The sequence below is a fragment of the Psittacula echo genome, assembly GCF_963264785.1.
Source record: "Psittacula echo genome assembly, chromosome: 3".
In the NCBI taxonomy this organism is placed as follows: domain Eukaryota; kingdom Metazoa; phylum Chordata; class Aves; order Psittaciformes; family Psittacidae; genus Psittacula; species Psittacula echo.
The window spans coordinates 64,173,873-64,201,592 of NC_137736.1; the positions used below are offsets into that span (position 1 = coordinate 64,173,873).

At 38.7% G+C, this 27,720-nt stretch overlaps 1 protein-coding gene across 1 annotated transcript; it reads right to left on the reverse strand.

Moving 5' to 3' along the window:
* Positions 1–3,229: 3,229 nt before the first annotated feature.
* CDC16 (cell division cycle 16) lies at positions 3,230–25,965 on the reverse strand. Its single transcript, XM_080613240.1, has 18 exons — positions 25,889–25,965; positions 24,201–24,255; positions 23,174–23,271; positions 22,679–22,717; positions 21,897–22,037; positions 19,865–20,024; positions 19,105–19,199; positions 17,153–17,286; positions 15,354–15,433; positions 12,305–12,354; positions 11,548–11,621; positions 10,591–10,716; positions 9,662–9,814; positions 8,653–8,716; positions 8,279–8,340; positions 6,085–6,220; positions 5,295–5,385; positions 3,230–4,189 (listed from the first exon to the last, which is right to left on the reverse strand). The coding sequence occupies exons 1-18, from the start codon at positions 25,934–25,936 to the stop codon at positions 3,924–3,926; spliced, it is 1,872 nt and encodes a 623-aa protein (XP_080469366.1). The 5' UTR covers positions 25,937–25,965; the 3' UTR covers positions 3,230–3,923.
* Positions 25,966–27,720: the final 1,755 nt, after the last annotated feature.

Genomic DNA, 27,720 nt, shown 5'->3' on the forward strand with positions numbered 1-27,720 from the left:
CTTGGTTACAGTCATTCTGGATCCATAAAGACAGATTTAAAAGTAGCCGCAGAAAGATCCTTTAAAGGATAAGACTTGCCTAATTAGTAGCTGTTAAGACAAACTCTACAGAGTTTAGTGAAATACGAGCTCACTCCTCTAATCGAGATAACAGGGTTTTATTGAGGGACAAAGTCAATAAAGCAAAAGCAACAGCGCTGGGCCCGTGACCATAGCCGGAGGCGCACTGATTAGCATTTGTTACAGGTTTATATACTTTCACTATTGCATTAGCCACATACATATTCATAATTCCCACGTATAGGCGGGCAATATTATAACTAGCTCCAGGAACTTATTATCGTAAGTCTCCTCCTCTTGGCCTCTGAGCACTGCTCTCCGGTGATCGAGGGCAGGGGTCTTCAAGATGAAGTAAGCAGTCTTCCTCACGGTGTACTTTTCACGTTTGGCACAGTTGGATGTCCCAGTAATCACAAAACTCTCTGAAACGAGCCGTATCTGTAGGGTTCTGATAGCTGGCAAAGATTTAGAACAGTGTGACCTTCCTGCAAAATTTATTGCAAGCAAAACAGGATGGGCAGACAAGGAGCATCTGAAGTTAGCAGATGTTTGGGAGGCACTGTCTCCAAACTAACTGATAAGTAGAAGGATGGTGTGAAATAATTCAGTCATGTTTAGTGGGGCCACAAAATCCTGTTATCTCACCACAGACTTACAAAACAAACATTGTTCTTCCACCTAAGTTAAGCTAAAAGTACTTTAACCCTATGTTTTCCAGGCACTAGCTTACCTCATCTCAAGTCCGTCCGTCCGTCCCCCCCTTTTCTTTTACCTTTGGAAATTCTTTTGCTGTGTGACTCCATTTTGCTCAAGAGTTCTGGGCATTTTCAACTTGTTGTCTAATCTTGTGTCTTTAGCAAGCTTTGTTTCTGTTACTGCGAACTCATACAGTTATATCCACATAGCAACACCTGTGATTTGTGAAAGCCAGTACATTTATGTGTTTATCACAGTTTCAACTGGCCAGAGTCTTTTAGGGTGCCCAGGAAAAGTCTTCAGTTTACTTCAAACATAAGAAGCCACCTGAACCACACACAAACTACCAGATACCAAAACCCAAGGAAACCCCTCACTGTGACCTTCTCAATGACCTGCACAAGGAAAGAGACACAGTGCTGGCCAGGAGGTGCATATGCCTTCTTAATGATTAATTTTTCCCCATACTCTGCTTGGATAAAGACTTTTCCACTTAGGACTGACAGCTCATCCCCTGTTTTTCAGGAGAATGTGCAACTTTAGTGAATGTTTTAGAATTAGGAAGTTAAAACATTTTCATTCACCTTAACTTTCTAATGGCTAAGAAAATATGGGATTTGTACTGAATTCTGCACTGGACAAATGCTCCAATCCTTATGTTCCAATGTGTGGAATGGTAACAAGCATGCATAATTTCTGCTGTGGAGCCACAGAACAGTTCCCGCTGTCATGTCACTGAGACAGAACTAGATTTCTCTGCAGTACCGTGTTGGTGCTCATAGGAGAGTGAGGGGAGCTCCTGCACCCCACCCAATTTCATTGCTCTTAAAACACAGACTTGTCCCCTGCCTTTTCCTCACTCACTACTCGTGCACTGTGAAGTGCAGGTGGCTCTAAAACTTGAACTCATATTAAGGAATTTATGAGTTTGGTGGAAATCACAGAATATTAGGAATTGGAAGGGACCTCAGAAGATCATCTACTCCAATCCCCCTGCTGCAGCAGGAACACCTAGATGAGGTTACACAGGAAGGCGTCCAGGAGGGTTTTGAATGTCTCCAGAGAAGGAGACTCCACAACCTCCCTGGGCAGCCTGTTCCAGTGTTCCATCACCCTCACTGAGAAGTTTCTTCTCAAATCTAAGTGGAACCTCTTGTGTTCCAGTTGGAGCCCACTACCCCTTGTCTTACCATTGGTTGTCCAATATTCTGGATACAATACACATAGCCTACATGAATACGATGAACTGTCCCTGATCCAGATGGGGATTCATGAGAGCGCTATCAGGAATAGTCAAAGAATGAAGACATAGTCACAGCAAATAAGTCTGTCAGCACAGCAAGCAAATAAGATGGCAAAAACAGGAAAAAGAGAAATTAGTATTTTGATTCACTAGCAGGTATCTCAGATTGGCTAACGAGTCCTTAGATAAATGAAGGCCTTCCCACCTAGCAATTTCTTCCAAGTAGTGGTCTCTACTAACCTTAGGATTAACCTGGTTAATCGGAACCTGGTCACTGAGAACTCAAGGAGCCATGAGACAGATGTAGCAGGATGAAAAGTAGTATTTTATATTTTCCAGTTTATGCAAACACTATACAAAAAAAAAAAAAAATCACTCCAAAGTTTACAGTTTCAGACCATCCTTTGATACCTACTTCATGGCAAAAGTAAACATTGTGTTAAAGTTAAAAGGACCAGTAAGAATGACAGCAAGACTTCAATACAGGTACTCGTCTTCATCCCTTGTCTCAGTTACATAAAGTGCCATAAAAAGGTATAGGGAATCTTCCATGATCCACTCTAATATGTCAGGGTTTTTTATACCTTGCCCCAATAAAGTGGACTAAAATTACATTACAATAACCAAACATTCATGTGATGCTAAAAGTGTAACTGAAAATACATATGTATAAAAATACACAAATACACTGTGATACAGTGTAGAAATTACATTTTAGACCAATGATTTTACTTTGCTGACTAAAATAATTTTTGCATTTCATGAAAAATCTTTGACTACAGAAAAACTGCTAGTTCTTGAGTTCTGAAAGTACTTCACACTGAAGCCTGGCCTGCTTCACTTCAGGAAATCTAAACATTAAATGCCAATACTTAACTGGAGGTCACAGAAGAAAATATTATGACAGCTTGTAGCATTAAGTTTTTAATTATAAGCCCCACAGTCACATAGGTGGAAAAGGCAACAAAGGAAAAGAATTACACAGAATACATTCAACATTCATGCTAAGTCAGCAGACAGACCTGTCCTGTTTAGTAGACAGACAAGTCACTGCTGCTGTTTCAGAGGTGTATGTTTTACTTCTTCATTTTTCCAGTGAACCAATGACTTTAAAAATACCACACTTTAGAGGCTTGTAAAAAGAGCATATGTGTATTACTCAGTTAATCTTTTGCATTGACAAAACAACTGTGTGAAGAGAGGGAGTGTGGTCCCTATGGTAGTACACTGTGGCTTACAACTTTCTTATGACACTAATTGTAAGACTGATTGATCTTAATGTTTACACCACTCATGTCTGTGGTGTAGTCAGCTTCCCAAAAAAAGTTTTCAAGTGATCTTTCAATTATATGATAAAGAATTGAAATTAATAACTGGGAGAACGTATAACAAAGTACATGCTTTGTCACTAGTTTAATGTATGCCAAAATAAGAGTCAAATGATGGAAACCCATTGAAATTGCTCCTTAAACGAATACATATTTATGAAGTAGCACGTATAAACTTCATGGAATTCTGTTTATTTACTGAGAAGGCATTCACACACAGACAGAATGAAAACTCAGAAGCCACAATACTACTATATTAGACTGGCTATTCAATTTAACAACACTGTGAACAGTTCCATGTGAAGTACTATTTTTAAGCCTTCACAGTCTTACTGATGTCAGACAGATCAGTAAACAGTTTAAAAAAAAAGTGAATTTATTTTTTACTTCATCTTGTATGATTTTGTAGAAACAGTCCACCACCTACTCTTTTTAATCATCCTTAAGGCAAGCATTATTTCTCTGGTGTTAAGTACAGAGTAGTAGTTTGAATTCATAGAAAAATAGTAAATTCTTGAAAGTAGAACACCATAACAAAAATGCTAAAACAAACGTATTATACTTCAACAAAATGAACTCTCTATCAGCATTTATGGTCATGTGCTATGGTCTGACATTGATGTTTCTAACATCATGTCACTTTCATTCATTTCAATCTCAAATGTTTCTTCCAGTGGGTGGCTGGTATCTGTACTTTTTCTTTGATGTGATGTCTCTAATGTTACTATGCCACTTTCATCTAGAGTTTGTCTTTCTATGTCGAATTCTCTGAAATCCCAGGGAGGTGAAATTATGTTCTTTAATGTCTTCATTGTGTGTACATCAAAGTCGTAACATCTCAATTTGTCTTTGATCTCTGTTCCTAGGAAAACAGTCAAACCATTAGTTTATTCTAAATGAGCATTCCCAAAAATGTATGCCAAAGAAGCTATCATCCAGAAACTACTGATTTTCTGCTTTCAGACCAACAGGGAGCTCTCACTGCTTAATGACTGAAGTTGATAGAGCTGTTCTGAAAAAATCCAGCAGCCCCCTTTCTTAAAAAAGCACAATGTAAGAGGTACAACTCTGACTCAGATTTCTGTTATGAGAAGTAATTGCAAATTTGCTTCCCAATCCTCTAAGAGGCTTTTCTGCTGACTTAAGTTGCACACAGCATGGTCTGAATTAACGTGTATCACATCTGCACAGTTCATCCGGATGTGTTAACTGACTACATATTGATAATATTGAGGAGAAACATAAGCTTCAATTGTGCAAAAAATCTGCAGGAAAAGCAATAGGTAACACAGATGGCTTTTACTGGCTTCAGCCATGTTAACATGCTGGACAGTACATCAACTGCGTTCATTACAGATAATCACTAAGTTCAATGAAGCACAAGTAGTTTTTTGGTGGAGAGAAAGCTTTCAAATAATATTTCCAACTGTGGCAATATGACATATTACTGTTAGGAAGCGCTTTTTTTTAATTACCACATGTAAAGCTGTGTTTTTGGAGGCAGAATAATTTATCCTGTCTCCACAGAGCAGAGTTTTGACACAATGAAATGCCTTGCCCATATCTCTTTACAGCAGTGATAGCATTAGTGCTCCAATTTTTAACTCCACATTTCTATTTTATTTCACCCCCCTCCTTTAGTTTCTAAGCTGACACAAATCAGTATTTCCTATAAAAGAAACCCATCACCACCTTCCATGGCAAAATGCTTCCTTTCTTTATTCTGTTAAGAATTTACTGTCATGGTGCTTACAAAAAACAGCGGTCAGCTGCAATTGCTGATAAGTTTTGACTCAATTAGCCATTAAAAGCCCAACCAACTAACCAACAAAAAAACCTCAACCAAACAAAAACATACTCTACTTTGTAAGTTAACTAGGTATTGGTAGACAGTCTTTCTTGACTAAAAATAAGACTCCTCTCAAAAGACTTGATGACTTTAACAGTCACATAAGTGAAAGACTTACCAATGTAGGCTTCAGAATCACCAATATACATTTCTATGCAATGTCCAAGCATTGTGACTGAAAATGTGTCATCCCTCCTAAGACCAAGAGCCTATTAAAAAAACAGTTGAAAGTATTCAGTACCAAATAACACCATTTACATCTTCAGTCCACAGTGGTGCTAAGTTTGTTGTTTTGTTGCTCAACAATGCTATCACAGCAGTTGTCTTCATTGTACAAGCAAAACATTGCACAAAGAAAGTAATATTATTCTGTGAACTGTATGAAGCAGTAATCAAGCGAAGCACAAAAAACAAAACCAGAAACAAATATAGAATCATAGAATCACAGAATGGTTTGGGTTGGAAGGGACCTTAAAAATCAGCTATTTCAAACCCCCTGCCATGGGCAGGGATACCTTCCACTACACCAGGTTGCTAAAAGCCCTGTCCAACCTGGCCTTAAACAATTCCATATCCCTGGAAGTGTTCAAGACAAGGTATATATGTGTGTACAGAGAGAGAATCATTTACAAACCATGACGCATAACATATGTTGCACTTTAAAATATCTACTTTAAGGCATACGTTGGAAGTATTTTAAGTTATTTCAGCTGCATGAGAAGTTTACGCACATAAAATATATATGACAATTATGATATTCAGTTGATTTGTAACAAAAAAGGATCCAAGTACTAAGTTTTCCAAAATGGCCAGCTTTTACTTCATCAATAGAAAACTTTGGAAGATTTTTATGAAAAAGTAAGTAACAGAATCTGTGACCAGCACTTTAATTTAAACCCGCTACATACCGTATGAAAATAGTCGATGGCACTTTCAAAATTGCCCATTAGACTGTGTATGTAGCCAATGGCAGAGTAAGTAGAAGCGTTTTGAGGAATTAATACTAGAGCCTGGCGATGGTATTCCAGTGCTTCTTCATATTTCCTGTTAGGGTTCAATACAGAAGATCTGTTAGCAAGCCGCAGGGTGAAAGGTGTCTTTCTAGTACTGTACTGGTATTTTCCTTATCTCACTGGCACACGGCCCTGCAAGAACTTCAAAATCATTGCTTCATACTCTGAACATAACAGAATGTACTTGTGGATACTGACAATTTTCTTCCTCAATATAATTGAGAAATTGTTGTTCCCTTGTGCAGCAAAACAGCTGCCTACAGCCAGGCCCCATTTGGAGACGATCGCAGCAATTTGATATGATAAGTTGCTTTAGAAGTTTAATGCAGTTCACTGTAACATTAGCTTTCCTTCTGTAGCCTTCATTTTCCTCCCCCGGGGAGCAGAAGAGCAATACAAGACTAAATCACTCATTCTGAAAAGTGAGAGAAGCTCTCTGGGCAGAAATTTCACAACTTTTGTGCTTGCATGCACTGGTACTTTTGTCACTTCTATTTTGCTAGTCTCTATCAGAAGAAGGGTTTACACATACCCATGTTCATCCTTCCCAATACCAGCCACCCTTTCTTTGAAAATTATCCATTAATGAGACTGCTTATTGCATTTGTTATTTTATAAAACAAGCATTAAATGTACATTATGGCATTACTCTGAGAAACTGACACATCTGGCTTGTTAAAGGTAGCAATTGTCTATTCAGAAGAAATTTTAATGTCTATAGTTAGACTAAAATTATGCAAATAGCAACACATGAAGTTGTCAGACAGCATTAAGTAACAATTGAGGCAGAAAAATTATGCAACTCTTTGCTTGCAGCACAAACCTTTCACATGATTTGAATGTTATTTACCTGTCCAATTAACTACCACTGTATTTTAATATGCTGCTTTGAAATTTCAACCAAGAATACTAGTGAGTAGGCATATATCCAGTATGTTTTTTTCATATAACAATTATCATATATTACAAATACTAATAAATTAGTTACTAAAGAATTTTTTAAGTTCTCAAAGCACATGTACAGCTGCCTGAATTCTCAGTTTGCTTGAAAGATGCTTTACAATGACATAGAAATACATTAGGTTGGGTTTCTGAACCTGAACAAATAACAATGCAAGCTGTCCTAAGTGTGATGTAAGCAGTTACCAACTTATTGTGAAAATTAACACCCCCCCCCCCAAAATGAAAGGAATAATAACTGAAACAAGTATTTGAAAAAAAAAAAAACCAAAAACCTGCAATTATACTCATGAATAGATTCCAGCAGCAGTGCCTTTTGTTTGATCTTGGCAGAAGAGGTAACTATTATACATCTGTATTTCATAATGAAAATGAAGACTAATTGGCAACTCAAACACAAAGCAATTACTACCAAAACATAAGTACAGCTTGTATCTACCATAATCACATTCTCATTAGGAGATTTGAAACAAAAATTACAGTATGCACCAATTTGACAATTAAAACCATGACACTAAGAAGAAAGATGTGGTACTGATTAAATAAAACACTGGCTAAAATCAGATAAAAGTAATTAAGGAGAAAACAGTTCTCTATGTTAAAACTGTTACATCTTTTGCACGCACTTTGCACTTTCTCTTTCTCTTCATTAAATGGAAATATGAAACAGCTCTGTTCTCACAAGCCATAAAGTAATACTTTGTTGCTGTGTTTATGTCACTGAGTCTTCTGCTTCAATAAGAACCCCACAAACACTGATCCAAGCAATTGATCAGCACAAAACCCATTTTCTGTTAATTAAATCACTGAACATACTCAAGTGTGTCAGGTCTGGTACAGCAGCCAGTTAGAATTCACACCCATTCAAGCATCTAAAAGTTCTATCAAATACTAACCAATAGTTAAGGAAAGGCATTTACATTAAGTACTTTAAGTTGCATGTAGTAAACTGGATATAAGGGGCAATTAACATATTTATCTTCAGAAGCTGATTTAGGGAATTTTGTTCCTATAGAGTACTTCCACTCTGCTCTCATGTGGTACATAATCTTGATATAAATAAGAAGCAGGCCTAGAGAAAACATTTCTGCAGTATTTGAGCTAAATGAAGCTCTAGTACTCTGCTTACTTGAGTTTTCTGCAGACATGTCCTAAGTTGTTCAATAAAGGCTCCCACTTATCCACTGTCACCTGCAAAATAACACAGCAATTCCAAGTTACTGCAGCTTCCCAGACTATAACTGAATGTTATGCTGAATTTATTTTTATTTCATATAGAAACATACTTTTTGCCTTATCCTGTAGCACTGAAGATAAAGTGTGATGGTTCTCATCTAAAACCCCACCATACTCCATTAGAAATAAATGGTCCAACTTTTAAAGCGAAATTTATATTTTATTGCTTCTATCCTAAAATAACCATAGTGTATTTTGTCACAAGATATTGCAAAATTTCCCAGAGTTTTACACATTAGGGATTGTGAATGTTGTTAGGAAAAATACCTCATTTCCAATAGCTTTGATTTTTTCCAGTGCATCAAGAAACCACTTTTCTGCAGTTTTCCAGCTAAGAATTGAGGGGTGGAGGAAAGAAAAGTAAATTAGTGAAGAGTTTTCATTAGTGGCATAAGAAAACTGTATTACAAGAACAGTTCTTTAACATTATTTCGTCGTATGAGTGAAATTAGATGTAAAAACTAATTTACATTTGAATAGACTATGCATGTGCTCCTAAGTGCTGACAAGTCAAAGTTAAAACTGAGAATGTTCACTAAATACATCTTACATCCATTAGGGGTTTTTTTTCCAGAATATTTCAGGAGATTTGGAATCTTCCAAGATGACAAAACATTTTGCTGTACAAAATTTTATAGCATGTGTGTGCACTGCACACTTGTGTGTGCAGACAGGTGACAGATGCCTTTTCAAGGCATGCAACTACACAACGAAAGGCACACACAAGATGATAATCATAGAATGGGTTGGAAACGACCTTAAAGATCATCTAGTTCCAACCCCCTGCCATGGGCAGGGACACCTCACACTAGACCAGCTTGCTCAAAGCCCCGTCCAACCTGAACAAGGCCAGGGATGGGGCAGCCACAGCCTCTCTGGGCAACCTGTGCCGGAGCCTCACCACCCTCACAGCAAAGAACTTCTTCCTAATATCTAATCTAAATCTATCCTCTGTTAAAGCCATTCCCCTTGTCCTGTCACTCCATGCCCCTGTAAAAAGTCCCTCTCAGATTTCTTGTAGGCCTCTTTAGGTATTGGAAGTTACTAGGTACTGGTAATCAATCTCTGCATGTTCCTCAAGCATTAAATTCTTTCGTCATTAAAACTTAAACAACAAATAACAATGTAGAAATCAAGAGTTTAGGATAAACACCATCTAAACTAGAACCAAAAGAAACTACAGTTCAATGTAAGTACTTTATCAGATATATTGGCACATTACACTTCAGGATAATCCATATTTAAGATCGTATTAAATTGTATTTTGCGAGCTTACTCTCCATTTTGAAATGCAACCACTCCAACTTCATGCATAACAAAAGGATCTTCAGGTGCAATACTTAAAGCTTGGCTGAAAAACCTTTCAGCTAACTTTGAGTTGTTGGTCAAACCATATTCCAGTCCAATATAGAGCATTGGCAAATGACACCTAAAAAAACAAAACAAAACAAAACAAAAATCCAAACCACAATAAAACAAACATCCACTTATCAGGAATGGCATCACAAGCTATAAAGAAATGCTGTGTTTGCATATCTTTATGTACATCCAAGTAAAAGCTGTTTTAAGCTAGCTGTTAACCTAAGGTGCAATTTAAAAGACTTTACATCTCTGTTAGTTATTGATTAACTCTGACGAAAAATTTGAACTCCAATACATAATTGTAACCTGCATCTAGAATCACATTTTCTCAATACTTACGTTAGTTCTGAGCATTTTTTTTCCTAGTTTCCCTCATATATTTGATTTACAAATAGAATATGGAAGAAGTAGTAACTAGAGGGATTACATTTACCATTAACTACAATGAAAACCAGTAGTTGTATATGCAGCATGCCCATGATTAGTCTGCGACTCATTTTACAACTTTCTCCACAGCATGAAAGAGCTGTTCAAGATATTACTATATAGCAGTTTATGACCTGGTATGACAAACATGATTTGCAAATTTCAGAGAGCTTTCAGGCAGAACACAAGCTGCCTGAATATAAAGCTTTACTTTAGAACTTATAAAAATCACAACAGTAATCACAAATAATGCAGTTAAATGCAGATGATGAAATTATTTGGGTTTTTTTTCCTCCTTTGTTCTCTACCAGATAACTGTTGCAGATGTATTCCTACTGTTTAAAGGGATACAGATGAATGTTCTACACTATTTATAGATTAATTTTTATATTCCTAAATATGACATTTTTGACATACCCTTTCATAAGCTGTGCAGCTGTGAAGTATGCAGCCATTGCTTGGTCATGCTCGCTCTCAACTGCAAATGAATGTCCATAAGCTATCCACGCAGGCCCGTAGGTTCGCTCAAGTGTAGTAGCTTTGCTAACAACAAGAGCAAGTCACAAGCAAACACATCTGAAATTAAACTTCATCTGCTTCAGGTGACTACTTACATAGCAATGATAGGCCACATAGTTAGGTATCTATTAAAATAATCTGTTATCACCAGTGGTAAACAAAGTTAATTTTAAAAGTTCAAACTACTCAGCACTTGAAAGTATCAAGTATTTTCAAGAATTCACTGTATTATTTCTGTTGCTGTTCATGGACAGCAGGAATTATTTGACAGTACCGAACATAATAATACAATAGGTGAATAGGGCAAGTTACAAAAAGCATTTCTAGCTATACATTTCAAAATAAATATATTCTATCACATAGATGTAAACACATAAATATCACATCAGAAGACCTACACGAAAGGGTGTCAGACTGACTGACCAACTAGCCCAAGGCTGCTTGTGCAGAGAAGGAATGACAGCCAAATGTCAGAATTTTCTATCCAGTTCTTCCCTTTAAGACCTGAAGCTGGGAGACCACCAGACTATCCTTAAGCTAAGAACTGAGGCTTTATTACCCAGCTGTAGTTAGCTTGGCAGCATGAGCGAATGCACGGCCTACACCTGCCCATAACAGGAATGTGACTGCCAAAAGAGATTCCACATAAGTATGTAATTTTGAAAGTATCTAGACGGATGAGATCTAAATTTCTGTAACAAGAAAAGGGTATCAACAAAGGGACTATTTTAGTAGTAACCAACTTATTGAGATTACCATTTATTTTATGAGTTTTCAATCAATGGTGAACATTAAATATTTATTTAGCAAGTGAGCAACAGATCTGCTAAGGAAAAACAGAAAAAAAAAATTTACCTGAGATATCTTCTGGCATGTTCGTTTTTGTGGCCAACCATGAGGTAGTAGCATCCTACTGCAAACCATGACACCTGTGCATTAAAATCAAAATGGAATATTATTAGACGTATCACACTGATTTTAGTGACGCAAAACAGAGAAATAGACTATAACTGGAAAACTTAGAAACTTTTCACTGAAATCACAGCCAGCTCTTTGAATTATTTATTAAAGACAAGCTAAAACTGTTGGCATGTGCATCTCCAACCAGGTTTGTTCAGCCTCATGAAGAGAGCCCTATGTGGAAAGCTTACTGCTGTCTTCAATTATCTAATGGTAGGGAACACAGACAGCAGAGGCAGACTCTTCTCTGAGGTGCAGCGATAGGATGGGAGGCAATGGGTACAAGTTGCAAAACTAAGAATTCAGACCAAGTAAAAGGAAAATAATTTTCACTGTGAGGGTGATTAAACAGTGGAAAAGGTTGTCCAGGGAGCCACAGACATTTACGGAATTCTGTGGCATTTGTTTTGAATTATTATTGAAAGTGAGTATTTCACATTGAGTATATTTTACATGCACTTTGTTTTAAAGAAAGAACCTTGGTGTAAGAAAATTTCAATGCACAGAAAATAAAAGGAGTAAACCCTTTTTACTAGCTCCACCCAGAAACAGATTTTGAATTTTGTTGCTCAGACTGACTGTTGCATTACAAGCTTTATCCACTTTCACCTAGAAAAAAGCTACCTGGCAGTGAAGGCTTAGAACAACTTACAGGATTATTTGGGTATAAATCCACCAGCTTGTGAGAAAGATAGAAAAGCTCTACATAGTGGGAAGAAAAGAAAAAAGAAAATTAAAATGTGCTAAAACATTAAGATATTTCAAGCCCTTTAGCTTTCTATATAAAATCTCTAGACCATTTAATGTTATTAATACAAAAGTGAACAAAAGTGTTTTCTGTTGCATGGTAATGCTTCAAGCTGCTTCAGTTAACTAAAACCAAATAAACCAACCCCGTTAAGTCTTTACAGCACATAAATAAGCAGCTTTACGTCCCACCCCTTTAAGAATTCCACAACAGCTTAGGTCATGTGTATATATTAAAATAAATGCATGCAGTATTACTATTAAATACATCTCATCAAGACAAAACAGTATTGAAGTTCCTACATTCAAAAGGTATAACATATTGGCTAGATCAATTTCAAAGTAGAATGCCCTGCATTAATATGCTGAATATAGGACAAAAGCAAGTAAGTTGTTATATTGTTTGGAATAATTCTCCATGAGTACTTTTCTAATTAAAATAATAACTCTAGTTATTAGAATAACTTACTACAGATTTCATATTAACAGCAGAAGCAATCAGATACAGGATTACAATTCTGGTGCCTATGCAATTTTGTAAGAAACAGCATTATGGGACAGTCTTACTTTAGTCTCTGGAAAGGTTATGGAGTGAATCCTCCTAGGGGCTATCACAAGACAAATGAAGCACACAACTGGGAAAAGCCAGCACAGATTCACCAGAAGCAAATCGTGCTTGACAAATGTGACTGCCTTCTATGACAAAGTAACCTGCGCAGTTGATGCAGAGCAAGTGGTGGACACTGTCTACCTGGATTTCTCCAAGGCTTTCGATACAGTTTCCCACAGCCTCTGCCTAGAAGCTGTGATGTGTCACAGTCTCCACAAGGAGTCTGTGTGGTAGGTGAGGAACTGGCTGACCTGCTGCATCCGGAGGGTGGTGGTTAAATAGCTCCTTTTCAAACTAGTCACTAGTGGGGTTCTCCAGGGACCAGTATTGGGCCCAAAACTGTTCAGTGTCTTCACTGAACTGCATGGTGGAATCAATCATACCCTGATGAAGTTTGCCAATGATACCAAACTGAGCGGGGAAGTGGACACTTCAGAAGGGAGAGTCATCCTGCAGGAAGACCTGCATAGGCTGGAAAAGTGGGCTAACAAGAACCTTATAAAGTTCAACAAGAATAAATGTAACATCTTGCACCTACGTAAACACAATCCAGGAGTGCAGCACAGGCTGGGATCTACCCAGCTAGCAAGCTCTGTGAAAGGGACCTCAGTGTTCTGGTGGACAGCAAGCTCAATATTTATCAACAGTGTGCTCCTGCAGCAAAGAAAACCAATGGGAAGCTGGGTTCCATCAACAAGGGCTTCATCAGCAGAGATAAAGATGTCATTGTCCCAGCCAGTGCTTGTTAGGCCACACCTGGAATACCGTGTTCAGTTTTGGTCCCCACTATGCAAAAAAAGATGTGGACAAGCTGGAGAGGGTCCAGAGAAAGGCCAAAAACATGACCAAAGGACTGGGAAGCATGTCATGAGGAAAGGCTGAGAGAAGTGGGTCTGTTCAGCCTTGAGAAAAGAAGGCTCAGGGAAGACCTTATCACTACGTTCCAGTATTCAAAAGGTGGCTACAAAGAAGATTGAGGCTCCCTTTTTACAACGGGTCACATGGGAAAAAAGGAGGGGCAATGGCTACAAGTTACTCCTGGGGAGATTACAGTTAGACACAAGAGGAAAATTTTTTTAACAGTGGGAACAATCGGCCATTGGAATAATCCCCCAGGAAAGTGGTAGATTTCCCAACACTGGACACTTTTGAGATTTGTCTGGACAGGGTGGTGGGAAACCTTGTCTAGACTGTGCTCTTGCCAAGAAAGGTTGAACCAGATGATCATTGGGGTCCCTTCCAACCTGGTATTCTATGATTCTATGATAAAATTTCTGTTTCTTCTGAGTACAGTGCTCTTAAATTGATGAGCCTGTCCTGGAGTACTTTGCATAAATTCTTGGCTTCAGAAAAAAATCAAACATGAAAACTGGCTTGCAAATATTTACAAGACGATTCTCAAGGCAGACTTTGAAGAAAAAAAATCAGAACTGGCCACATTTTCAGATGTAGTTAACTGTAACTGAAAAGTACATTTGCTAAACATTGAGAAGTACTAGTACACCTAATGACTTATTTTGTACATACAATGCACCATCCTTTGAAATACTGTAAATCATATGAGCTCCTTTACTCTATTTTCCAATTGGTTTTAAAGACATTCAAGTTCGTTACAAGATCTGGATGATTTTATGCATTCTGAAATGAGAAAAAGCTATGCCAGCTGCAAGTAAGCTATTCCTGTAATTCCAACAAAGGTGCTGCATGATTATTAACTTCTCTGAACTAAAAAAAAGAGGCCTTCACAACAACAATCTAGAATTTTTTCTAATACGGAATAAGCATATCTACCTAGAGCATACACACTGCTAAAAAGATCCTTCTAGTTTAAATTAATATATTTTATTGTTGAGAAGAAAAAGTACACCTAGATACTCTATAAAGATCACCGCAAACCAGAAATCAAACAACAAAAATTCTCTATTGCTCAGAGAAGCTATGGCTGCCCCATCCCTGGCAGTGTTCAAAGCCAGGTTGGACAGGGCTTTGAGCAACCTGGTCTAGTGGAAGGTATCCCTGCCCATGGCAGGGGGTTGGGTCCCTTCCAATCCAATCCATTCTACGATATGTAGCAGTATAGCTCACTAATTATCTGGCTACATAACCCAGTGGTTAAAAGATAGCGACACTCAATTAAAGGCTCTGCACTACTGCTCCCCTCAATCAGTTCTGAAAGTCCTTTCTTTTCCAGGTACCACTGTTCTCCTGAAACTGCAGGTAGGAGTTAAAATAGATGCAATTTTAAAAATGGTATCTAAGGGGGTTTCTTGCAATCCTTAATTATTTTTTAAAATTGAAGATTTACACTCTTCTTTTGACCCATATTAAATGTTATGTTTCTTACCATTTGCTTTGTTCAGCTCCACAAGCGTCCCTATATGCACAGGTAAACAATTTGCATGAAAAGGATCTTTTTCCATTACTCTAAAAAAAACCACAAACAAATGAACAAAAAAAAAATTAAAAAATCTGCAATGCACACTTCCAAAATTTTCATGTGTTATAAGCACACTGCTTTTATAGTATGTAATTTTCCAGTTAACTACCACTTCAGGCATTGGGAAATTATTTGTGACTAGAAAGTAACTATTAACAGCATAATAAAAGCTATCTTAAGGCCAGAAAAATAACTATTAATACAGCTTAACAAAAGAGAGTAACAGAATTCTCTGGCAAGCTGAATATACAAACAGAAAAACAGAATACAATGCATACTTGTTTGCAGGTCACTTCAAATTTAACCAGCAAGTAGAAAACAACAGTTCTGTTCATCTTTTCCATTCATTTGACAGAAACTTTCAAGCAGTAGTCCTCAACTTTCTGAGCTTAACACTAAGCAGTATGCCTTAGGAAATGTATTTAGCTCAGTTCTAATTTTTTATTTCCTGTGGCATTTAGAAATGGAAGATAGTCTCACAGACAAGACTGTATGCAGGACATGGCATGTAGGCATGTGTCCTTCCTGTAAGCATCTGGTGAACTAAGCAGAAAAAAAAAGATGTCTTGAACTCTCGAAGAATGTCTTAAATCAGAGGTAGAACATCATGACTCTATTCTTTGAGAAGTACACCTTGGAATAGTTAAAAGTTTAGTTGACATTTTTAAATAGTTCAGAGTACTTCAAATGAAAAATATAAAAGAACATATGCACAAGTATATTAAATGCTCTTTTGAAGGAAGTCTAAAACTTTGAAGTTATATGGATTTCTCAGACTCTCACTTCCAAGCTCTGGGATAGCCTTCTCTAGAAGATATTTACTCTTGCCAATTTCTGCTAGATAGGATGGGGTATTTATGTTTCAGAAACAAAGATGCAATAGTATAATTTCATTTACTTAATTGGAGTAATTTATTTCAACAGCATCACGATTTTACTCAGATGCTTAAATTCACCCTAGCAGTCAGCATTGCCTACAGCCTTCCCAAAAATCTTGCCTGTACTGGTCTCCTTGGGATATTCAACATAGTCATGACTTGTTTCAGCTAAGAAAAAGCTGTACCATTAAAAGTAAAAACGACCCAAACCCCTTCTATTTTATTACACTAATATTCTAAGACTATGCATTACATAAACAAAAATACAGTTTTCTTAAAACTGTTTTTAGGCCAGCAGTAACTGTAGCTGTAACTGTTGTTAGGCCAGCAGGAAAAATAGCTCCACAACCATATGTTCAGATTTACAGTAGTTGAGAAGCAATCCATGTTGTTGTTCTGACCCATCTGGCAACCAAGCAGCAGTGTATACATGGGCTACTTAACAACTGAGACACAAAACTTGGCATATTAAAATGAACATAACTTTTAATCAGCCAGAGAAATTGTACTTCCTAACTAACCAACTGATCCAAACCTCTTCACTCTGAAGGCCAAACACGAAGCAGGTAGAGAGTACACAGAACTGAAGGTACAAGAGTAAGGATGGATGGAGGGAAGTGCAGCACACTGCTGATTAACTGGAGTTTTAGTTTGGATACTACTGTTACATACCACAAAAATAATGTCTTGCCAAACATAAACTACACATTTTAACTACCTGAAACTTTCAGATTGCAATGAACAACAATATTCACTGTAAATCCAGGCCTAACTATTATACTTCACCATATGAGAAAAAAAACCCTCGAAGTTGCTTTGTATACTTACACTGAAGTAAGCTTGTAACACATTTTGAAGTCACAGTTATAATAATGTCTTTCAGCTAAGGATACTACCACATCCAGGTTTTCCTGAAGACCATCTACTGATTCAGGAATCACTGTTTCACTGGGTTTATTATACTGAAAGACAAAACAAACAACATGTGAAACAACCACCAATCTAAAATCAGAAGGTATGTAAGTATTAATATTTGTAGTTCTAGAAGAATATTTAAGAAGTATTAAGCTTCTTAAAATTCTTAGTTTTAAACTGAAAGTCCATAAAACATACACTGTGTAAAATGCTTCTTTATAATGTACTTGAAAGCTCATTTACAATGTGAAATGCTTGCCAGTGTCAGTAGTGTAAGTGTAGGCTGTAGAAATGAATACTGAGCAATTTACAGCTGACTCTCAGTGTTCTCATAATCTTTGGAAAAAAGTAGTCTTGAATAATGTTGGTATATCCTAGTATTTTCAGGTATCACACAGAATCACAGAATATTAGGAATTGGAAGGGACCTCAAAAGATCATCTAGTCCAATCCCCCTGCCGGAGCAGGAACACCTAGATGAGGTTACACAGGAAGGCGTCCAGGCGGGTTTTGAATGTCTCCAGAGAAGGAGACTCCACAACCTCCCTGGGCAGCCTGTTCCAGTGTTCCGTCACCCTCACTGAGAAGAAGTTTCTTCTCAAGTTTAAGTGGAACCTCTTGTGTTCCAGTTTGAGCCCACTACCCCTTGTCTTACCATTGGTTGTCACCGAGAAGAGCCTGGCTCCATCCTCATGACACTCACCCTTTATATATTTATATACACTAATAAGGTCACCCCTCAGTCTCCTCTTTTCCAAACTAAAGACACCCAGCTCCCTCAGTCTTTCCTCATAAGGGAGATGCTCCACTCCCTTAATCATCTTAGTTGCCCTGCGCTGGACTCTCTCCAGCAGGTCCCTGTCCTTCTTGAACTGAGGGGCCCAGAACTGGACACAATATTCCAGATGCAGTCTCACCAGGGCAGAGTAGAGGGGAAGGAGGACCTCTCTTGACCTACTGACCACCCCCCTTCTAATACACCCCAGGATGCCATTGGCCTTCCTGGCCACAAGGGCACAGTGCTGGCTCATGGTCAGCCTGCTGTCCACCAGGACCCCCAGGTCCCTCTCCCCTACACTGCTCTCTAATAGGTTGTTCCCCAACCTATACTGGAACCTGGGGTTGTTCCTGCCCAGATGCAGGACTCTACACTTCCCCTTGTTATATTTCATCACATTTTTCACAGCCCAACTCTCCAGCCTGTCCAGGTCCTGCTGGATGGCAGCACAGCCTTCTGGCGTGTCAACCACTCCTCCCAGCTTAGTGTCATCAGCAAACTTGCTGACAGTACACTCAATTCCCTCATCTAAATCATTGATGAATATATTAAATAATACTGGTCCCAATACTGACCCTTGAGGCACTCCACTAGATACAGGCCTCCAACTAGACTCCGCCCCATTGACCACAACTCTCTGGCTGCTGTCCTTCAGCCAGTTCGCAGTCCACCTCACTACCTGATCATCCAGACCACACTTCCTTAATTTAGCTATGAGGATGCTGTGGGAGACTGTGTCAAACGCTTTACTGAAGTCAAGGTAGACCACATCCACTGCTCTGACCACATCCACTGTATCTGACACATTGCCTACATTATTGATGTTCTTTTTCCTCACTTAGAAGTTTTTCAAGAAATAAAGCTAAAAATCAGAATTTCAAGTTGGCACCACACCAGAAATAAGTACACTAAACTGTTATACTACCCCCATAAAGTGATATCTACTGCATCATAAATTTTGAAGTAACCAAAACTACAAAACCCTTATTTATTCCAATGTTTACAATAAACTGAATCCAAGAAAATTTACACCTGAAGTCAAGACTTCCAATCAGTTCTCCAGCTTTTCAGTCAGTTTGGAGTTTACCTTTTTCAATTTATTCTCAAATAAAAAGTGAAGCAATTCTTGTTCTTCTTCTGTACACTGTCTACTAAGAGGTAGAGATTCAAGAAGCTCTTTTTCTATGGAATTAAAAAAGAAATTTAAGTGATCGTATTACAGAAAAAAATTGCAAGATCCAACATTTTAAGGACTTAAGAAATGCAAATAATTTTGATGCTTATCCTGAATCAAGAAAGATTACAGTACAGATACAGTAAACCAGATAATACTAGTAATTACGGAAATAAATTATTTAATTCTTAGTTTTTCCTTCTACACTTTTATGTTAAATTTAATTAAGATGGCTCTAACACACCACTATTTTCAATTTACTCTACATGTCAAATTTTATCACTCGGAATGCTATATTAACCACTGCCTCCTACAACTAAGCAAACACCAGTAGGGTTTTGTGAGTTCAAAGCCTCTGAAATTGAGAACACAGGAAAAACGTTTAGGCTGAGCAGAGAGCATAGAAGCTTCCAGAGCTAACAAACAGGACAGCTAGGTTACTTTGTTTCTTTTAATTTTTAGCACTGCAAGACTGGAAAATACAGTTCAAATGTAAATTTGAGTGGCTTATAATTTTAATTCATTTCATACATTTTTCTATTCATTTTTATGAATATTCTATACATTCTAAAGTCTGTTCCTTATCGTATTGCTTTAATTTTTATCCAGGAAAAAGGCATATTGAGAAAGCAGCTAAATTTTACTTGTATTTGAAAAATACTACTATCCAGACCTTCTTGTGCTGTCAGCATATGGTGCGATGTTAAAAGATCAAATGCTTCAAAGCAGTAAACATCAAGCTTCAAGGCCTCTTTGTAGCTGTATGTTGCTAGGGTTCTGTTATCCAAAGCATCATAGATCTTCCCTCGCAAAAGGCATATAGAGCTCTTGATCTGGTGGGAAAGCAGGGCTGGAGGTCAAAGACTGAATCAATGTTTGTAATTTGGTTTTGAGCACAAATCAAATGGGCTCCCTGAAAAGTAAAAAGCATTTCATGTATGACAGAACCTGGTTTTCTAGTGCTGTCTGTAAATAAAATATTGTCTCTATCATCTCGGAAAAGTCAAATGAATGCTGTGTCAGGTTATCTACTGCCAAACAAACACATGCTTGAAATAAATAGGAGGATAGATTATTTTCTACTTCTAGCATCCAGCTCTCTGATATTGAGTTGTAAGCTGATTAGAATAAATTCTCTTCATACTCAATATAGGGGAATAGTCACTTCCAAAGGTGATTCACTTCTTTGTTGACTGTGAAATCACATATTTCATGCAAGACAAGAATGACTGAGTACAGATGAATAAGGCCAAATGGACTCAAATTACTTTGAGCAGAAAATATATATCCTTCTTTTCAATCCAAGACACAGATGCTTTAAGAAATAAAAGTAGTGAAAGATCATTATTACCATAGTTAAGCTTGTGCTATGATGTCTAATAACTATGATCTTTCAAAACTCCCTAGATGAGTGTTCAATTCAGTTAGAAGACCACAGAAGTGACTTGGAGAAAGTTAACACATCAGGTATCTGTATCATTAGACTAACTAGACAGACCAACTCCTTCAGGAACTCACACATCAGAAACAGGATAGCTGCATTAATGACTAATCAACCCCAGGGGGCTGCTGAAGTGGCAATATTGTTACCAGCTCAGAGAGCAGTCATTCCTACTCTGGAGGTAGTGTCTGTGCAGACTAATCAAATCAAGATTGAAAAAGCTACAGCCCTAAAGTGATCTAAAATTTCTTGTAGCAGCACCCACTTCAGCAGTTTTCTCCTTTGGCAAACCAAACCCATCCTCGCATTAGTGAACTACATTATCACAAGCATTTGTGAAGGTAAGGGCTGATGAAGTTGGTTTTTTTGGCTGGGTTATTTTGCAGTCAAAATAGATTCCCAGATTAGTTCAATAATCAGCCACGCAAACACCTGGGCCAGAGTACCAAGAATGAACAGGCAAAGCTGAAGACTTCTTCCTTTGCTTGCAGTTGTAGCTTAAATGTTCACACAAAGGTGCACAACAGTAACTGTTTAATCCAGTTCTCCTTTAAGCCCATTAATACCAGCATTCAAAAATCAATTCACATGGATGTTTTAACCCATTTTGCTACTTCAGTCTTACAGGTAAAAGGGCATCTGTCAATCACCTTCACTATAGTTTCATCTAATAAGCTTCAGTTCATAACTCCGAAGAATTTTCACATACTCTTCAGCCTGTACGTGGTACCAATTCCTTTTAACTGTGTGCCTATGGAGAATTTTTTCATCAAGCGTCAAAAACCTCACCTTCATGTCTTGTCATTTTCAAGCATGATCAATAAATCACTGAGAACAACACTTGAGTGATTAAGGAAGTATTTAATTAAAAATAACTGGAGAAGAAGAAAATTTGCCTTAGTACTCAGAACCTGCAGCCCAGCTGAAAGAAACCTTAGTTTACATTATCAAGAGTGAAACTGCAGCATAGAGCTTAAAGACTCTAGAAAACAATGCTAGATCATGAACCTCCTGTAAAGCGTCTGCAAATAATTTAGGGGAAATTGTTGAAAAGCACTCTTCATCTCTGCAAACCAAGCTTTTTACATATGGGCAAGCTACCACATGACTTCTGACTGAAAAGAGAACAATACGGCATTTTTAAAAAATATGTTATCCAAAAAAGAAAGCGTAAACACAGAGTTTCAGATTCATACAGCTGTAAAATCACTTTCTGACTTCACACATTTTGTTTCTCAGGGATTTGTTTAAAAATGTTACTTACAGAGGACTGTGACATCTCCCAGTCTGTGGTAGAGTCTTTCAATCCACTTTCATCCTTCAAGTACTTTTCAAAAAGCCTTTTGTTGATTGGCTCTTCCATATCAAGAATATCCAGGGCCTGTTGATGTTCCTTTGCAGCATACTAGCCAAACACGTGCATGATAAAAAACAAGGTTGGGATGTGAAACATCTGTACATAAAGCACCAATACTTACAGTGTCACATTTCAAAGGCACAGATTATAACAACCAGTGCTCATCAGCAGGTTTTTCATGCATGCATATTCTTATTTGGACGTGTCATTTCACAACTGCAGTCAACTACTTTACTAGTCATTTATAATACACAGAAAGTAATAAAATTAACACCTACAGAAAAATCTATTATTCAGCATTCTGCAACTACAGAAGCAGATAGGCTTCTAAAAATAGTTCATACAATCACCTTATTCTACAAGCAGCACATTGTTCTATTTAAAATATCTATGTTTAATCTACAATTTCAGACATAAGACAAAAATGGTTCATGGTCTTTCCTCACAAAATATTTGGGGGGTATTTTCTTTCCTGGAAAAAACGTCAGTTGGATTTTTTCAGAATAGTACTACAACGGGTTTAGTGATCATACTGAAGGTTTAAGAATGAAATTAACTGTCACAAAATTTAAACCTGTTATTCCAATGAACATAGATATCTACATTGCCTGTCAGGCACCTAATCTTCCCAAGATGCATCTTTTATTTAGTTAGATTTGTTTCCAGTAGTGGTTAAAATGTGTACTCACATGACACCTAGCTGCAAGGTAGCGACATGCTTCATATAACTGAAAGAGAAGTTTCATACGTATTAGTTATAAAGAACGCGTTTACTTACACTGCTAAATTCCATTCTGCTCTCTCCTTTTTCGGTTTTATGGCTTCTTCATCCCTTTCACCTCCAAAAATCTTTCCTGACCAAAACAACTAAGTTTGGAACACTTACTATTAAACTCTCAAAAGTGACTTCCTTCAGTCTTGCCTTCACCACTCATGAGCAGAGCTGAAAGACAATTTAAACAACTACACCTGAAGTGACACTCCACCTTCCTATACCTGCTGCAGTTACGTCCTTGGACCTCATCTGTTTTCTGTGACCCTATCTGGCCAATTGAACACTGGGCTGTACTTGTTTTTAAATTACTCTTCCCATATATATTCTCTGATAGTGAATGTCACTCTAGTTAGCAAAAGAGGTTTAAAAGTGGAATGAGAGTAATAAGTTGTTGACTGAAATAGCTTACCTTATCCAACTTACGCGATCGAAGGGCATGCGCTGCTCTATGATACTGAGCTGTCAGGTAAAGACATTGCGCCAACCAGTAGATATCTTGTGGTTCCTCTAAAATAAAAAGAACAAATTATAAATCTTTAAACATACAGAATACTCACTTTTGCTTCACTAGGAAAGTATTTTTCCCCTATTCTGGCATCCTATTGAGTTACAAAGTTTGGGTTTTTTTTTGGGGGGGGGGTGTGTGTATATATATCTGTATGCACACTGTATAATATCTATCAGTGACAGATTAAAATGAAAAAGTAATTAGATTTTAACTTTAAAGAAATGGGATAGTGAGTGCACTGGACAGAGAATACAGAGAACCTTATACTAGAGGTTTGTCATGAGGAGGAGACAACAGTGATACAGACATAAAAAAAAGCAGCAGTTGTGGGTTACCCTGCCCTTGGACATAGGGCAGAAAAAACCAATCCCAAAACCCAGAATTGTCTCTCAAAAAATATCACAAAAAAGAACAACAACAAAATTGAAAGCATTAGACTTCTGCAGCTTGAAGTTATGATTGCAGAAGCACAGCTTAGTACCCTCCTTCTTTAACGGCAACTAAAGCTTTTGTGGGATTAAGCACCTAGAATCAGTTAAAGAAGTGTAAATGCACCACGGCAGTAGGCAGACATAGGTTCTGAGCAGACAGGCTCACTGTAAACCTGCATTCTACTTATCATCCAGAGCAACAGTCAATCCTGTAGGAAACCACCACTGTCACTTGTAGCTCTGGGGATTGTTCGTTTCTTAAGGCAGGCAAACCTTAAGGTTTGGCCAAACACTAATGTTAACACGAAAGTTCAAAAGGGAAGGAAGACTGGCCTTGCTCTATTGGGAAAAATGGCATTCCAAGGATCACAGAAAAGCACTCACATAGAAAAGACTCAAAACTTCAACATTTAGCCAAGCAGCTTTAAAAAAACCCACCAGAAAGAACACTGTCAGAAAGAAGTTAATCAAAACCAATGTAAAAAGCAACTACTTACCATGAGACAGTGAAGCTACTTTGTCTGCCCAAAACAGGGCACTTTGATACTGCTGCTGTAAAGGCATGTTAGAAATAATTAGTATTTATTTGGAGTTAGCTTTCCTGGATTATTTTGAAATACACTGTACATAATTCACATATATGCTATGCATGTAGTCCCTAACGAACTGCGATTCACATTTGAGATCTTCAGAAGTTCAAAAAATAATTTAAAAGGTCCAGCTCTGTAACTTCTAAAGGATATCAAAAAGTAATTTGAGGTGGGATTATTTATTTTAAATAAAACGCAGATACCTTTGTCCAAAAGGTATGTGCTACATACATATGGCAACGGGGCTTCTGTTCTTTTCTATCCTTCTCCATGCTATGGGGCATAAGATGCTTCCCAGGAGCTGCTGGACATTTAACAGATACCCTGCAACTGCAAGGACCTGCAACACTAGAAAAGCCTGGATCACTTCTGCTCTTTCTCACAACATTACACGTGTGGAGTTTGCTTACAATCTTGGAGACTGTTTTACGCTTTAGAAGTAGCAGTTTGGCAGCCTTTCCAAAACGCACAGTGACTGTATTCCAGTACTCACAAAGCATTACGCTCCATGACCTAAGCGGTCTCTTTTATCCTGTGTTCCTATATTCCATACTGATGCAGATTAAGTGCAAATTTTCCAAGAGAATAGTTTAAAGTGCACTCTCCCCAACCCCCCCCCCCAAAAAAAAAAAAAAAAAAAAACAAAAACAAAAAAATCTACAAAAAATCCCAAAGCAAACTGAGGTTTAAATAACTCTGTCACAAGAGAACAGCACAATCCAGGCCTACAAGGCACTATATGACTTCTGTTGAGTAGTTTTACAGTACTGTAAATGGACTATATTTATATCACATAAAGCAGCAGCCCTATGTTCTTCCTGATGCCCCTTCCCCAGAACTGCACAAGTGTCCATACAGCTGCCTTACACAGCGGCTTGCTTAAGTAGTTTAATTCAGATGAATACAGCAAAACAGAACAGTAAAATACACCAAATTCACTTAGGTCCCCAATCAATCTTTCTGTCAGACTTGCTGGCCATCCACACAAATGTCTGTGCTAACTGAAGAGAAGGATTTCTCTCACCAGAGATAACAGTACCAAGTCTCTGAACTAGAAACAGAGCAGCACAGCTTCATGCTATACTTAATCTGATTTACTAATGCGTATTTCCGGTTGTGTTTTTGTTTGTTTGCCCTGCAGCAACATAAATGCTGAATCCATCAGAAAATGAAAACAAGCCTGCCCTTCTAATAGCAGTCTGCAGCTTCGCAGGGCATCTCTACGTACGATGGACAGCTACAATGGCCAGGTAAGCATGGCCGAACCTGCACAGCCCGCGAGGGAGGGAGCCCGCAAAGCGGCCCTACCGCTTTCACAGCGGGATTTCTTCTTCCTGCGAACGAGGAAGTTGCCTTGGACCACACACACACCCGCTGGAATATGCCACCCGCTCCAGCCCCCAGCCGCTCCTGGCCCACCGAGCTCCGCTCCCGGCCCCGTTTCCTTCCCTGCCAGGGGAAACGGGGCATTACTTCAAACTTAACCCCCTCGCCGCTGCTATAGAGCCTGGAGCTTGCTTATCCCTCCCTGCAGGAGCCTCAGGGAACGCCAGCGGGCCAGCCGCCCCTTCCCCGGCATCTCCTACCCGCCTCACCTGGTCGATGTACTGCCGCACCCGCTTCCTCAGCCGCTCCAGGTTCATCCTCCCGCAGGGGCTAGGGGGAAGCTGAGGTGGGACAACCTAGGCGCCGAGCCCGCCGAGCTGCAAACTGGCCAACCGCCCTCCCGCCTGGCGAGGCGTCCTGCCCGCCGGTACCACACTCAAACGCGCCCCCCCGTCCTTCCCTTCCTGCTTCCCTTCGCTCCCTCCGAGAAACAGCGCCCCGAGCGCATCGTTCCGGGACCGTGCCACAGTGCCCCCCTCCCCGATAGCCTCCTTCAGAGATGTTTCTCTGCAGTCCACCCCACGATGCATTTCTTATGGGGCTCTTCACCGCAGTTCTGAGGAGAAGGTTTGTCTCTTTGTCTCTATAAGGGCCGCTATAGACCCCACTGCCTTGAGATTTCCCCCTTCAGCTGCTGTGGCCTTGGGGTGAAAATATTCCCTCAAGACTTTGCAGTGACGGCGGATGGCATGTCAGAAGGTTTTCTATGAGTCTTTCATTGTCCAGTCATTTTTGGGATCCCACAAGTTAGGGAATCATTATCCACTAGGATACTGCTGAAAAAATGCCGGCTTTTACTACTGAGAAACAGATGATGTGAGCCATTAAAATGCCTGATTTGAAATAGTTTGGATGTTGGACAATACATCTTGGAGCAGGTATGCCTGTACAAGAATAGCAATTGTGTTTGGTGGAGAAGGAAAAGCTGTGTCAGAGTCACAGAGTGGATAAGCCCAGAAATACAGCAACTGATTGCGACCGAGTGTTGGTTTAAAATCTCTTTGAAATCTGTACAGTTAACAGTGTGAAATACGAGCTCACTCCTCTAATCGAGATAACAGGGTTTTATTGAGGAACAGTCAATAAAGCAAAAGCAACAGCGCTGGGCCCATGACCATAGCCGGAGGCGCACTGATTAGCATTTGTTACAGGTTTATATACTTTCACTATTGCATTAGCCACATACATATTCATAATTCCCACGTATAGGCGGGCAATATTATAACTAGCTCCAGGAACTTATTATCGTAAGTCTCCTCCTCTTGGCCTCTGAGCACTGCTCTCCGGTGATCGAGGGCAGGGGTCTTGAGGGTGAAGTAAGCAGTCTTCCTCATGCGGGCAGGGGTCTTCAAGATGAAGTAAGCAGTCTTCCTCACGGTGTACTTTTCACGTTTGGCACAGTTGGATGTCCCAGTAATCACAAAACTCTCTGAAACGAGCCGTATCTGTAGGGTTCTGATAGCTGGCAAAGATTTAGAACAGTGTGACCTTCCTGCAAAATTTATTGCAAGCAAAACAGGATGGGCAGACAAGGAGCATCTGAAGTTAGCAGATGTTTGGGAGGCACTGTCTCCAAACTAACTGATAAGTAGAAGGATGGTGTGAAATAATTCAGTCACGTTTAGTGGGGCCACAAAATTCCACAGACATACAACACAAACATTGTTCTTTATCTTCAACCTAAGTTAGGCTAAAGGTACTTTAACCCTATGTTTTCCAGGCACTAGCTTTTCTTATATCAAGCCCCCCCCCCCCTTTTCTTTTACCTTTGGAAATTCTTTTGCTGTGTGACTCCATTTTGCTCAAGAGTTCTGGGCATTTTCAACTTGTTGTCTAATCTTGTGTCTTTAGCAAGCTTTGTGAACTCATACAGTTATATCCACATAGCAATACCTATGATTTGTGAAAGCCAATATATTTATGTGTTTATCACAACAGCATAGGTATTTGTCAGTTTGTGGATCTTTCTATGTACAATAAAAGATGTTTGAATGAGAGTTTGGTACCATTTAGAAACTGCTGAGTGGTGGAGCCCACAATC

What these genes read in the sequence shown, in the direction of transcription:
- CDC16 (XM_080613240.1), bottom strand. Translation starts at nt 25,936, where the DNA reads ATGAACCTGGAGCGGCTGAGGAAGCGGGTGCGGCAGTACATCGACCAG. An exon ending in TGTTACAAGCTTACTTCAGT is followed by an intron (nt 15,434 to 17,152) that starts GTAAGTATACAA and finishes GGTTTTTTTTAG; the next exon opens with AGTAATGGAAAAAGATCCTT. An exon ending in CATGTCTGCAGAAAACTCAA is followed by an intron (nt 6,221 to 8,278) that starts GTAAGCAGAGTA and finishes GAACCCTAACAG; the next exon opens with GAAATATGAAGAAGCACTGG.